Raw genomic sequence first — 13,164 nt, forward strand, 5'->3', positions numbered from 1 at the left:
TTTTAAGACTCCTGAGTGTAGAGAACACACTTCTAAGGGTGGAACACAGGAATTAAAAAAAAAAATGAGAAAGATAGAAATGGTCATGGAGATTAGGCAAGGAAGGTCCTTGGAAATAGTAGACACCTTACCTCACAGAGAAGGTGAGAGGCATGGTTGGGACCTGAATCTGAAAATACGGATGCCTGTACAGATTGACCAAAGATAAGCGTGAACTAAATGAGAATTCTAAAGATAACCACAAATAGGAGGAGCAATAAGCTGAAGTTGAATAAACCTCAATACTCAGAATCACTATGAAAAAAAATACAAGTTGGGGCACAAGCTCTAGGAGATCTGATGTATGGTAGAGAAAAGCCAAAATATGAGTCACAGCTCTGTCAAAAGTGTAAGATTGAATCACTGGGTTGTACCTGAAACTAATATAACACTGTATGTCAGTTTTATTTCAATTAAAAAGTAAAGGCAAATAAAGTTCACCTGTAATCCAAAAAAGCCTGATAAGGTTTAGGAAAAATGTGAACAAATACCAAGATGAAGGGTGGACAATGTGAATTAGTGTGAAGAGAAACAAAAACAAATGTCATAAATTCCCAAACAGATGCAAAGAAACTTTTTAGATAATCATACATCTAAATTTGGTGGCAAAGGTTGGAGTGTAGATGGAACAAGATGTGAAACTATATCAAGTCAGGGTAAAGTACAGAGAAGAGGGAAGTAACAATTCAGTGGAAAATGACTTAGGGACCCATCTTAGCTATCAGTATTGCTGACATCAAAAAGAATGCTAACAAGGACGTACAAGAATTTGAAACAGTTGAAGGACCAAGAGGACAGAATACTTGACTTCTTAGAAAAAGGTAAAACAAGATTATTATACAGAAAGGAATGGCTAGAGCAGGAATGAAAACCATGGGAATTGTAAATAGGGGGAATGGCTACTGAGATGTAGAGGTACATCTAGAAATATAAGAAGTAGGAAAATTGGACCCATCAAAAAGATAATGAGACTAATGCAACACTGAAATAGTCTAACCAAACAAAAACTACAGACATGTCTTAGGATACCTAATATGTAGCAAGGCCAGAATATTAAAATAGTCTTTTCCATTCACTGAGTGGAACCAGCTTGTGCTCGTGCTCTTTATATTGCTAGTTTAAATAGCTTTTTAAAAAGGTCACATTTATAATAATCTGCAAATAAAAGTAGAATGGAAGAGCCCTGGACTGTGAAGATGGCATGAGAGTAGAAAATAGTTCCCAAAAGAGAGGCAAGATGTCCTGTGTGTATAATTTACCATTCTAAGATTAAAAGCCATAATTTATCAAGCTCCTTGTCCTAAATTGTATCCCAAAAAAGAATGCAGGTTTTCCTTCTTCATTTTAATTGATTATATATTAGTCACTAATACTGAGTAATAAAGTTTCTGTTTTCTTAGATAATAATGTTTTGACTAATTCAAGACTCTCGAAGAGAAGCTTCGGTGCAGATGGATTTGAGACACTACAAAATCCAGTAAAAGATTCAAAGGCAATGTTTCAAACCTACAAAAGGATGTATATGGAAAAGAGAAGCAGAAGCCTTGATAGCAGTCCTTTAAAACAATTCTGAGGCTAATTTTTTTGATGGTTCTATAATTGACACCAGAAAATTTCTGCCATTTTCTGTTCAGAATATATTGCTGGAAATGCTTGGAATTGCCATGATAAAATATCAAGAGAGTTTAGTTACCACTTAGTTATGTAAATCATTGAAGTTATTTAATAGGGCTTGGGGATCTTACCTGTGCATACCAGATATAAGAAATAGACGGTATTTGTCAGGGAAACCATAAGGTATTGAATTTTGACATTATTGAACAATATTTACCAGTTTATTTTGAAATGCTAACTATCCATCCTGAGGGAGGGCTGTTCTCAGTTAAGTACTTGCTTATTTTAGCTGGGACTGTAAATATGTTTATTTCTAAAGCTTATTAGCAAAACTTATTTTTTAAAAACCCTCACTGTGAATGTCAAAGTATATTCTTAAGTATTTTATACCTAATTGTAAACTTTGTCAGAAGTCTTGTTTTGTACTTGTTAAGCTGGACATAATTTTTGGATAATGTTTAGACATTACTTTTCATACTTGAAATAAACATTTATTTTTAAAATATATATAAATATATCATAGTGGTCTGTATTTGATTTTCTATCCTCACAACAGGACACATTTTAGAAGGGTGTTTTATTTATTTTATTTATTTATTTTTTTAAGATTTTATTTATTTATTTATTTATTTTTTTTTTTTTAATTTTTTATTTATTTATGATAGTCACAGAGAGAGAGAGAGAGAGGCAGAGACATAGGCAGAGGGAGAAGCAGGCTCCATGCACCGGGAGCCTGACGTGGGATTCGATCCCGGGTCTCCAGGATCGCGCCCTGGGCCAAAGGCAGGCGCCAAACTGCTGCGCCACCCAGGGATCCCAGATTTTATTTATTCATAGACACAGAGAGAGAGAGAGAGGCAGAGACACAGGCAGAGGGAGAAGCAGGCTCCATGCAGGGAGCCCGACGTGGGACTCGATCCCGGGTCTCCAGGATCACGCCTCAGGCTGCAGGTGGTGCCAAACCTCTGCACCACCGGGGCTGCCCTAGAAGGGTGTTTTAAGAAGAAATTTTAACTAAGCTGTTAGAAGTAAATATTTTCAGGTTACACTCAGAAGAAGAGCAAAAGAAAACATGGAACGTGAAATGTTTCTGGGTTTTACTTAATGACTAGAAAAGTGTTGGTTATTTTCATAAAATCTCAAAGTTCTACGTATAGTTCATATTTTAAAAATACACTTTTGAGAGTAGGGAGAAATAGGGAGTTTGAGGATACAGTTTCAATTTTGCCATTATGTGCATATTCTTAACACTACTGAACTGTACACTTAAAAATGCTTAAGATAGTAACTTTTTTGTATATTATGTTACAAGTTTAAAAACTTTGAAGACTTCAGACTGGGCTTCTCAAAATACTAAGCTGCTTTGCTCATCTTGCATAATTGATGGTTTCATGTCAATAAAAGATTGAATTAGAAAAGCAATAGTTGGGGAAACAGCTGGCACCATAGCACCAGTCAAGGCAATGGCTTCAAACTGTGATGGTCATTATAATTGATCATTGTATTATTCTTTACTGCTGGAAACTCTCAAACATTTCAGAAGGTTTTGAAGCCGAAATACACAAGCAATGATAGTCCAAATGCCATTGCAGAATTGGTCCCTTGGAACATAATTTTTTATTTGAAGAAATTATTGACATTTTTCTCAACTATGTCATCCTGACGTTTCAAGGAAAATAAAATATTTGTCAGTGATAAAACTTGAGCTTTCCAAAACTAGGATTTTGGAAAACTTGTATCTGAGACCAAATTTTAGCATCCTACTACTAGATCTCTGTTGAGTTCATTGGAGATATTAAAGTAATTAAAAAAAATTTTTTAGAGTAGGCTCCACATCCAACGTGGGGCTTGAATTCATGACCCTGAGATCAAGACTCCTATGTGCTCTACAGCCAGCCAGCTAGGCATCCCTGTATGTAATTATTTTTGAGGTATGCTAAAGTATGTCAACACTTGGAAGATCTGCATAACTTCATGAATTAGTATTTTCTGATGACAATGCAAGTTGATAAGAGATTACTCATGACAGGTAGACTAATGGATTTCGATAGAAGAATGCAGAAAGATCCATCATATCAGGCTTCCATGTTGGAATCAACCTTTAGGAAACTCAGCTTTTGGTGTATCAAAAGAATATATAGATTATCTGAAAAGCTGGAGGAATGCTCTTGTCCACACAAAAAGCCATCTATGTGTGTGAGATGGATTTTCATGATATACTTGAACCAAGATGTAGCTCAACAACAGGCTGAATGCACGAGTAGATAAATTCAACTGAGTTCTATGAAGTCAGACCTTAAAAGATTTGCAAAAATGAAAAAAGATCTTTCATCGATTTTTTTTGATAAATTTTTTATTAAGATTTTATTTATTCATGAGAGACACACAGAAAGGCAGAGACATAGGCAGAGGAAGAAGCAGGCCCCATGGAGTGAGCCCAACATGAGACTCCATCTCAGGGCTCCAGGATCACGCCCGAGCCAAAGGCAGATGCTCAACTGCTGAGCCACCCGGGCATCTCTGGTAAATATTTTTAATAACAATTCTATTTATATAACCATGACATGATTTAGCTTTAAATGAAAGCGCTGTTTGAATTTTTCATAGAACAAATGTTGATAAGTATCTCAATTTCACAGTTTTTAAAATGGTTAAAAATCTGGGTGGTCACAGTGGTGATGCAAGAGCAAGCACAATTAGATTGCTATGTTCAGTCTTGCATTGTTGCCGAGAAATCAGCATTAACTTTCAAGTACTTAAGTAGTATAAAGGAGTTACTTAGAGTTGCATATAAAGTAGTTAACAGTGTTGAATTGGCAATTGGCTGCTATTGTTACTTAATTGTTTAGTAGTTAACGTTTTTATGTTAGGTGTGGCTTTTACGTGTTAAGGCTAAAGCCTTATAGGTACCAATGAATGTTATTTTATGACATTCAATTTCAAAGATTAATTTCAGAACTGGATGAGAAAAACCTCCATAATACAACAAAAATTAGTAAAAAAAAAAAAAAAAAAATTTTTTTTTTTTTAAAAGAAAAGAAAAAGACACCTGAGTGGCTTAATGGGTTAAGTGCCCACTCTTGATGTCAGCTCAAGTCTTGAGTCAGGGTTGTGAGTTCAAGCTGTGTTGGGCTCTGCACTGGGCATGGAGCCTTCATTAAAAAAAATAAATTAGTAAAAAAATAAGGGGGGGTGTCCCTGGGTGGCTCAGTAGATTGGCCGTCTGCCTTTGGGCTCAGGTCGTGGTCCTGGGGTTGAGTCCAGCATTGCTTTTCCCTCTCTCTCTGCTGCTCTTCCTGCTTGTGCTCTCTTGCTCTCTTGCTCTCTTTTTCTGTCAAAATCTTCTTTAAAAAGTAAAAATAAGTAAAATAAATTCAATCCTTTAGGTGTTTGAGGTTCCAGACAGCAGTGTGTAAAATATTCCTTTATGCATAATACAAATGAAAGACCTGCTCAGTGAAAGAAATACCAATGATATTCCTTCAGGAAGAAGGAAATTGAAAACAGAAGGGAGATGCAAGGGTGAAAGGTCAAATTAAATGGACATTCATTTAAAGAATGATCACAGAAAGAACACAATAAAACTAATTTTAAAGGAAAAATAAGTGAAAAATCCGTCTGAATGGCAACACTGATTAGGGTGTTACATATATCTTATTTCCTGGAGATGGAGGTAAATTTGCAAATTCTAAATAACTATAATGTATAAAGCTTTGTGGAAAGCATGGTACTACTATAGAAGCTGCAAAAATGAGTAAAACAAGTTCTTAGGATTCTCCAATCTAGAAGATGAGAAGAGGCAAGTGTCCAAATGTCAGTACTTGTGAGAGGCATAAATATTTGGGGAGATAAAATGAGAGATAAAAAACAATTACGATAGAAGTTTTCTTACTGACTTTGGAATGCCTTATATTACCTTACCACAGCCAGGTTAATCTTCTCTTGCCTATCTATATCTAGATGAAAGTGGCCAAAACCAACTGCTCGTCTTACCAACTAATTTTCATTGGAGTTTCTCTTCAAGGGAAGGGTCCAGAGAAAGAAGCACAAATAACATGTTATTATAATAGAAGCATAAATAATGTTGATTTGTGGTTATTTCCATGTTTAGGAATGCATTCAAGGTTCATTTTCTTCCAACTCAAGATATTTACAAATAGAACTTGGAAAAGTATTTGAAACTTTTAACTATATTAAATTTAGACTGCAGAGCAGAGATTATGGAGTGTGAATCAGGATTACAGTGAAACTATATACATAAATGAAGACTATCACATCAAAATAGCCATTAGGCCATCAGGACTCAAAAAGCCTCTGAAATACTTGAAGATAGCTTGAGACTGACCATCAAACTATTATATTTCAAGATTGGGAAGGTGCCTTGAAAAGGGTATGAATACACCTTTAAGAAAGCATTACTAGAGGGGTGCCTGAGTGGCCCAGTTGGTTAAGCATCTATGATCCCAGGCTGCTCAGCAGGGAGTCTACTTCTCTCTTTCCCTTTGCCTTCCCCACCCCCACTCGTGCTCTTGTTGGCTTGCTCTCTCAAATAAATGAAATCTTAAAAAGAAACCATTGCTAAGGAAGCTTAAGAATGATACAAATTGGGCAGTCCTGGTGGCCCAGTGGTTTGGCGCTGCCTTCAGCCTGAGGTGTGGTGATCCTGGGGGCCCGGGATGGAGTCCTGCATCCTGCTCCCTGCATGGGGCCTGCTTCTCCCTCTGCCTGTGTCTCTGCCTCTGTGTGTGTGTCTTTCATGAATGGATAAATAAAATCTTAAAAAAAAAAAAAAGAATGATACAAGTTAATAGCATTTTGATAATTCTGTAATCCTAGTAACCAGAAAGTAGTCAACAAGTCAGCTGTTCGGTATGGTAGCTTGTTAGCCTTGTGTGTAGGTATTGAGCACTAGAATATAAAATGCGCTAGACAGTTTGGATCTATGTTCTGGAGGAAGAGCTACTAGAACCTGATGATGGATTAGATAAGGGAGAAAAAGAGGAGAATCTTGTTTCTAGACTGTGCCACTGAATGGGTAGGAAGTCTTTAGGCTGACCAGGAATTGATTTCTTTAAGCATGTGGCCAGTTTCCATGGAGCTTTTACCTGAAGGCTAACCTGCAAGGCAGTAATCTTGGATAAGTTTTTTAAAGATTTTATTTGAGAGAGAGCACAAACCGGGGAGAGGAGGAGATACAAGCTTCCCCCTGAGCAGGGAGCCTAATGTGGGGCTCAATCCCAGGACCCGGAATCATGACCTGAGCTGAAGGCAGATGCTTAACTGAGTCACCAACATTCTTGAATAAATTAACATTTATTCAAGTGCTCCAACATTCTTGAATAAATTAACCCACAACTCTTAGTGGTTGAGGAATGGACTCATACTCAGGGCACAAGTTTTCCAGACATTTTCATAACCGATATTTCAAGGTAAATTTTAGAAAATAATTGAGGCTTAATTTGAAATCTTTGTAATATCTCCCAACTTTTGTTTTTCCTGAGTAGAATGGATTTGTCTATGAGATAATGTATTTTTGTTAATAGCAAGAAACAGATTGTTGACCTGAATTGAGCATTGCCTTTTCTAAATCTTTTTCTAAACCTTCCTGTCTTCTATTATCTGATCTCTCTATAACTCCAAGTTGATACCTTGCGTGAGATTCCAGGCTGTTGTAATTATGGGGACTCAATGATCAGAGAACTACTACTGTCACTTTGGCAACATTTTTAATGTGTTATATTTCATTGATCACTGGGAATTTGCTCTGATTGCTTTGAATTATATATTCAAAATGTGACTTCTAAAAAAAAAAAAACAAAAAACAAAGAAAAAAACCAAAATGTGACTCCTACCTTGTTCTAATTTTCTGAGGTTCATAAACTCTTAACCACTTCTAAGACCCTCATATCAAATATAAATCATCTACTTATGACTGCACGGGCTGAGCAAAATATTAACTTCTTATGCTTGATGAGAATTAACTCCATTCCTTTTGGATGCTTCAAAGACTCTTGGAGGAAACAAAATGTAGAAGCCGTTAAGTTTTATGCTCAGATTCAAGTATGGCCTTCATTAATATACCTTTACTCATTGCCTATCATGAATGATTATTTCTTGTTCACAATAAACCAGGAAGTCATATTGTCCTAGTATACATATGAGAAAACTGAGCTCCAGAGAAATAAGGTCAAACAGCTTTAATGTAATAAAGGAGCACTTAAAAATTGATATAGTCATCAAACAACTTCTAATTTGGTCAAAAACACGAAAATCAGTGATTATAATCTGTTTCTCCCCTAGGAACATTTCATTACATGATAGAGATGAACACTTGTCCCTTCTACAGTATTAGAAGTACTGGACTAGGGCAGCTCTGGTGGCTCAGCAGTTTAGTGCTGTCTTCAGCCCAGGGTGTGATCCTGGAGACCCAGAATCGAGTTCCACATCGGGGTCCCTGCGTGGGGCCTGCTTCTCCCTCTGCCTGTGTCTCTGCCTCTCTCTCTCAATGTGTTTCTCATGAATAAATAAAGAAGTACTGGACCAATTTGCCTGACTATGTCTGCTAAGTAATCTCAGCACAGTACTCACAGATGGCGCTTCGGCTTCCATGTCTGTTTGGCTTTGCACTTAGAATTTCTAGTGGCCTGGTGCTTTTTACCCAAATTAATCCACTTTGTGTCAGTGGGATCTTTAACTTCCCCTTTCTGCATTTGTGATTTAGTACTATATACCAACTTCATGGATTTAGAACATACTGTTATTATGTGTTTATCCTTTTGCAGAATGAAGCTTATTGTTAGATCCCTGCATCAGTTATTGTCACTGTGTAAGGCTTAAACATTATGTCACAGTTCCTAAAGGTCAGAAATTGGTGTGGCTGGGCTGGGTTCCTCCTTAAGGTCTGTCACGAGGTTGAATCGTGGTTGTCGGCTGGTTGTCAGCTGGGATCTTAGACTCATCTGAAGGCTTGAATCAGGAAGGATCCACTTCCAAGCTCATGCATGTGATTGTTGTTAGGTGTTTTGGGCTGGAAGGCTCAGTGTCTCAGTTCCTTACCACTCTTGGCCAGCATCCTCCTTCAATTCCTTGCCATACTGGTCTCTCCAAAAGGCAGCCTGCAACATGGCAGCTGACTCTCCTCAAAGCAATAGAACATGAGTGTGAGAAAGAGCAGACAAGAGACATCACAGTCTTTTTTTAACTTCAGAATTGACACCCTGTCGTTTTTTGTTACATTTACTTGGTAGGAGTGACTCACAGAGTTGCAGTCCACATTCAAGGTAAAGGGGTTTGGGGTCACTCAGAACCATCCTAGTTGCTGCCTACCAGTCTTTGCTAAATTAATCTCTAAATTCTTTTGTTGTATGTGAATGGAAGCATGACCTTTCTTTTTTGTTGTTGTTGTTTTTTGAAGCATGACCTTTCTGTTAGATATATGTAGCTCTGTGCTTATTCCAAGGAAGCCTGGAAGTCTGGCTTCTTGCCCAAAAATAAGGATAGACAATGATGCAGTTGATTAAACGGTTAACCTTGCTTGGGTTTAGCTCCCTGGTGTGGAATATATGATCATCTTGGCATCCCTGAAATTATACTATCATGCTCCTATGTTGGTGATTCATACCTGAAAAACCCAAGTATGTTCCGTGTGATTGACAAAGGGCCCTGGAAGCTGTGCCTAGAAGCCCCTGATCTCTCTTTGTCTATGCTTTCTTTGTTTTCTGTACTGTATCTTTGACTTTTTTTTTTTTTTTTTAGATTTTATTTATTTATTCATGAGAGACACACAGAAAGAGGCAGAGACACAGGCAGAAGGAGGGGAAGCAGGCTCCATGCAGGAAGCCTGATGTGGGACTTGATCCCAGGAACCCAGGATCAGGCCCTGAGCCAAAGGCAGATGCTCAACCACTGATCCACCAAGGCATCCCTCCTTGACCTTTTTTTAAACCTTACCTGAGTACATCCTGTGGAATCACATGAGCCCTTTGAATGATCCAGTCCCATGTAATTATTGCATTTGGGGAGGACTCTAACCACACTGTGTGTATTTCTTATGAAGACACCGAATCCCAACAGCATCCAGGTGGCTATGGAAACTTGCATTAGTCAAATTAATCATGGGGCTGCAAAGAACTTCTTTAAATGTGTTTCCCTAAAGCCAGTTTTTCTGTGAGAAGAGCTCTTTCTATCCTGCTGTCCATACCATTCCTCTGTTGTTTCTTTGTGCAATACCAGCTTGCTGAATTATTATACTGCTGCAGGAATGCTTATGACATTATGTTACAATTAGTCTCAATTTCTAGACAAATTAGGAGCTTCTTGAATGCAGGGACTCTGGCTTAGTTATATTTGTATTTGCAGTGCCTTATTGTCAAGCACAATGCCATCCAACAGAAATGAAATGTGGGTCACATATGTAAGTTTTATAATAGTCACACTAAAAAGTATTTAAAAAATTGGTGGAAATAATTTTAATACGGCATTTTATCTAACCAATATATTTAAAATATATTGTCAACATGCAATATGAAGATTATTGAGATACCTTATATTTCTTTCTCTTTTTTTTGATATTGAGATTTTGAATTCTGATGTTTATTTTATATTTACAGCACATCCTAATCAGATACTCAGTAGCCATGTGTAGCTTATGGCCACTGAATGGGACAGCACAGGCTAGCACATAAAAGGTGTTCAGGTATCTCTAGGTACATAAGAGGTACTCCATCCTTATAGGATTTACCAATTGCTATGCCAATTTGTTGCTTGATACTTGGTATATACTATCTCAGTGCACACACAACCTTGAGAAGCAGGTATCATTATCCTCAGTGTTAAACAGAAAACCATTTGTTTTCTTCACCATTGTATACTCAATTCCTGACTTATTTTTAAAACTAATAATTATTTTATGAATAAGTGAATGACTATCAATGAGGGAACATTTGAGCTTAAACGTTTAAATAACTTCTCCAAACTGAGTGACAGTCAGGAGTCAAATGCAGCTCTCTGACTTGACCCCTGGGCTCTTGACTCTTCTGCTAAATGCCTCTTCGATGGCCAGGTGAAAGAACTGATATGTTAATTAATAAGCAGCACATTAATAAGGACATGGAACCCTGCCAAAAATGCAAGAATCCAGCATGTATCACTTATGTGAAGCACCTGTTGAATAACTAAATTATCTGTCACAAAATGTTTAGAAGTGAGGTTATTAGAAAAAAAATATCAAAAGGCACTTGCAATACGTATGTGAGCAATAAAAAATAAATTTTTACTGCAGTAAACCTTATGTATGTCCTGTCACTAGAAACAGATGAGAATAACTCTTATTTTTTTAAAGATTTTATTTATTTATTCATGAGAGACACACAGAGAGAGAAGCAGAGATATAGCAGAGGGAGAAGCAGGCTCCATGCAGGAGGCCCCATGTGGGACTTGATCCCGGGGCTCCAGGATCATGCCCTGAGCCAAAGGCAGACACTCAACTGCTGAGCCATTCTGGCGTCCCTACCTATTTTTTTTAATTGAAGCATAATTGATATATAATATTAAATTATTTTGCTCTTTGCTATGTCGTATGCTATGCTTACCACAAGTGTAGCTACCATCTATCACCATGCAACTGTTATACCTACATTGACTATTCCCTATGCTGTACCTTTTATCCCCATGGCTTACTCATTCCATAACTGGAAGCCAGTATCTCCCACTCCCCTTCATCTGTTTGCCCAACCCCCATCCCCTCCCCTCTGGTGACCATCAGTTCTCTACATTTATGAGTCTGTTTATTTTTTGGGTTTTAGATTCTACATAAAAGTAAAATAATATGGTATTTATCTTTCTCTGATTTATTTCACTTTTTTTCATTTATTTCACCTTCTCGGTCCATCCATGTCACAAAGGCAAGACCTCATTCTTTTTTATGACTGAGTAGTATTGGTTGTGTGTGTGTGTGTATGTACCACATCTTTATCCATGCCTTTACTGATGGGACACTGCTCCTTCCATTTTGGTTATAAATAATGTGCAGTTACCATAGGGGTGCAGGTATGTTTTCAAATTAGTGTTCTTGTTTTCTTTGGGTAAATAACCAATGGAATTACTGGATCATATGGTAATTCTATTTTTAATTTTTTGAGGAACTTCTATATTGTTTTCCACAGTGGGTGTACCAATTTGCATTCCCACCAACAGTGCACAGGTGTTCCTTTTTCTCCACATTCTCACCAACTCTTTTTGATTCTTGTGTTTTTTATTTTACTATTCTGACAGGTATGAGATGATATTGCCTGGTGGTTTTGATTTGCATTTCCATGATAATGAGTGATGTTAAGCATCTTTTCATGTGTCTGTTGGCCAACTGTAGGACTTCTTTAGAAAATGTCTATTCAAGTCTTCTGTCCATTTTTTAATCTAATTGGAGTTTTCTTGGTGTTAAGTTGTATGAATTTTTTAAAAATTTTATCTTATGCTTTTATTTTTTTAAAGATTTTATTTAAATTCAAATTAGTTAACATATATTATTAATTTCAGAGAGAGAATTTAATGATTCATCACTTGCATATAATACCCAGTGCTCAGTACAAGTGCCCTCCTTTTTTTTTTTTTACATTTTTTAAATTTGAATTCAATTTGCCAACATAAGTGCCCTCCTTAATCCTCATCACCCACTTACCCATCCCTAAACCCACCTCCCCTCCCACAACCCTCAGTTTGTTCCCTGTAGTTAAGAGTGTCTTATGATTTGCCTTCCTGTTTTTTTTTTTTTTTTAAGATTTTATTTATTCATAGAGATGCAGAGAGAGAGAGAGGCAGAGACACAGGCAGAGGGAGAAGCAGGCTCCATGCAGAGAGCCTGACATGGGACTCGATCCCAGGACCCCAGGATCATGCCCTGGGCTGCAGGTGGCGCTAAACCGCTGCGCCATGGGGGCTGGCCTTTCCTCTGTTTTTATCTAATTTTATTTTTCCTTCCCTTTCCCTGTGTTCATCTGTTCTATTTCTTAAATTCCACATATGAGGGAAATCATATGGTATTTGTCTTTCTCTGACTTATTTCACTTAGCATAATATATTCTCATTCCATCCATGTCATTGCAAATGGTAAGATTTCATTCTTTTCAATAGCTGAGAAATACCACATCTTCTTTATCTGTTCATCAGTTGATGGATATCTGCACTCTTTCCATATTTTGACTATCTATAGAGCATTGCTCTACAATCATTAGGATGCATGTGCCCCTTCAGATCAGTATTTTTGTATCCTTTGCATGAACACCTAGTAGGGCAATTGCTGGATTGTAGGGTAGCTCTATTTGTAACTTTTTGAGGAACCTGCATACTGTTTTCCAGAGTGGCTGCACCAGCTTACATTCTCACCAAGACTGTCAGAGGGTCCCTCTTTCTCCACATCCTCACCAACATCTGTTGTTTCTTGAGTTGCTAATTTTAACCATTTTGACTGGTGTCAGGTGGTATCTCATGTGGTTTTGATTTGTATTTCCCTGATGC

The 13,164-nt window shown here is 37.3% G+C and overlaps 1 protein-coding gene across 7 annotated transcripts in view; it reads left to right on the plus strand.

Annotated features, from left to right (window-relative positions):
- The window catches only part of RESF1 (retroelement silencing factor 1), a 28,780-nt gene extending 26,612 nt beyond the window's left edge, over positions 1–2,168 (plus strand). For 6 of the 7 annotated variants that reach the window (XM_038577212.1, XM_038577211.1, XM_038577216.1 and 3 more), the window contains one exon: positions 1,440–2,168. In XM_038577212.1, the coding sequence (XP_038433140.1) occupies positions 1,440–1,612 (173 nt within the window). In that variant the 3' untranslated portion in view covers positions 1,613–2,168. The remainder of the gene's footprint in view (positions 1–1,439) is intronic. The other variant, XM_038577217.1, reaches the window with a different exon arrangement.
- Positions 2,169–13,164: the final 10,996 nt, after the last annotated feature.

The sequence above is a fragment of the Canis lupus genome, chromosome 27 (genome assembly GCF_011100685.1).
Source record: "Canis lupus familiaris isolate Mischka breed German Shepherd chromosome 27, alternate assembly UU_Cfam_GSD_1.0, whole genome shotgun sequence".
NCBI lineage: Eukaryota > Metazoa > Chordata > Mammalia > Carnivora > Canidae > Canis > Canis lupus.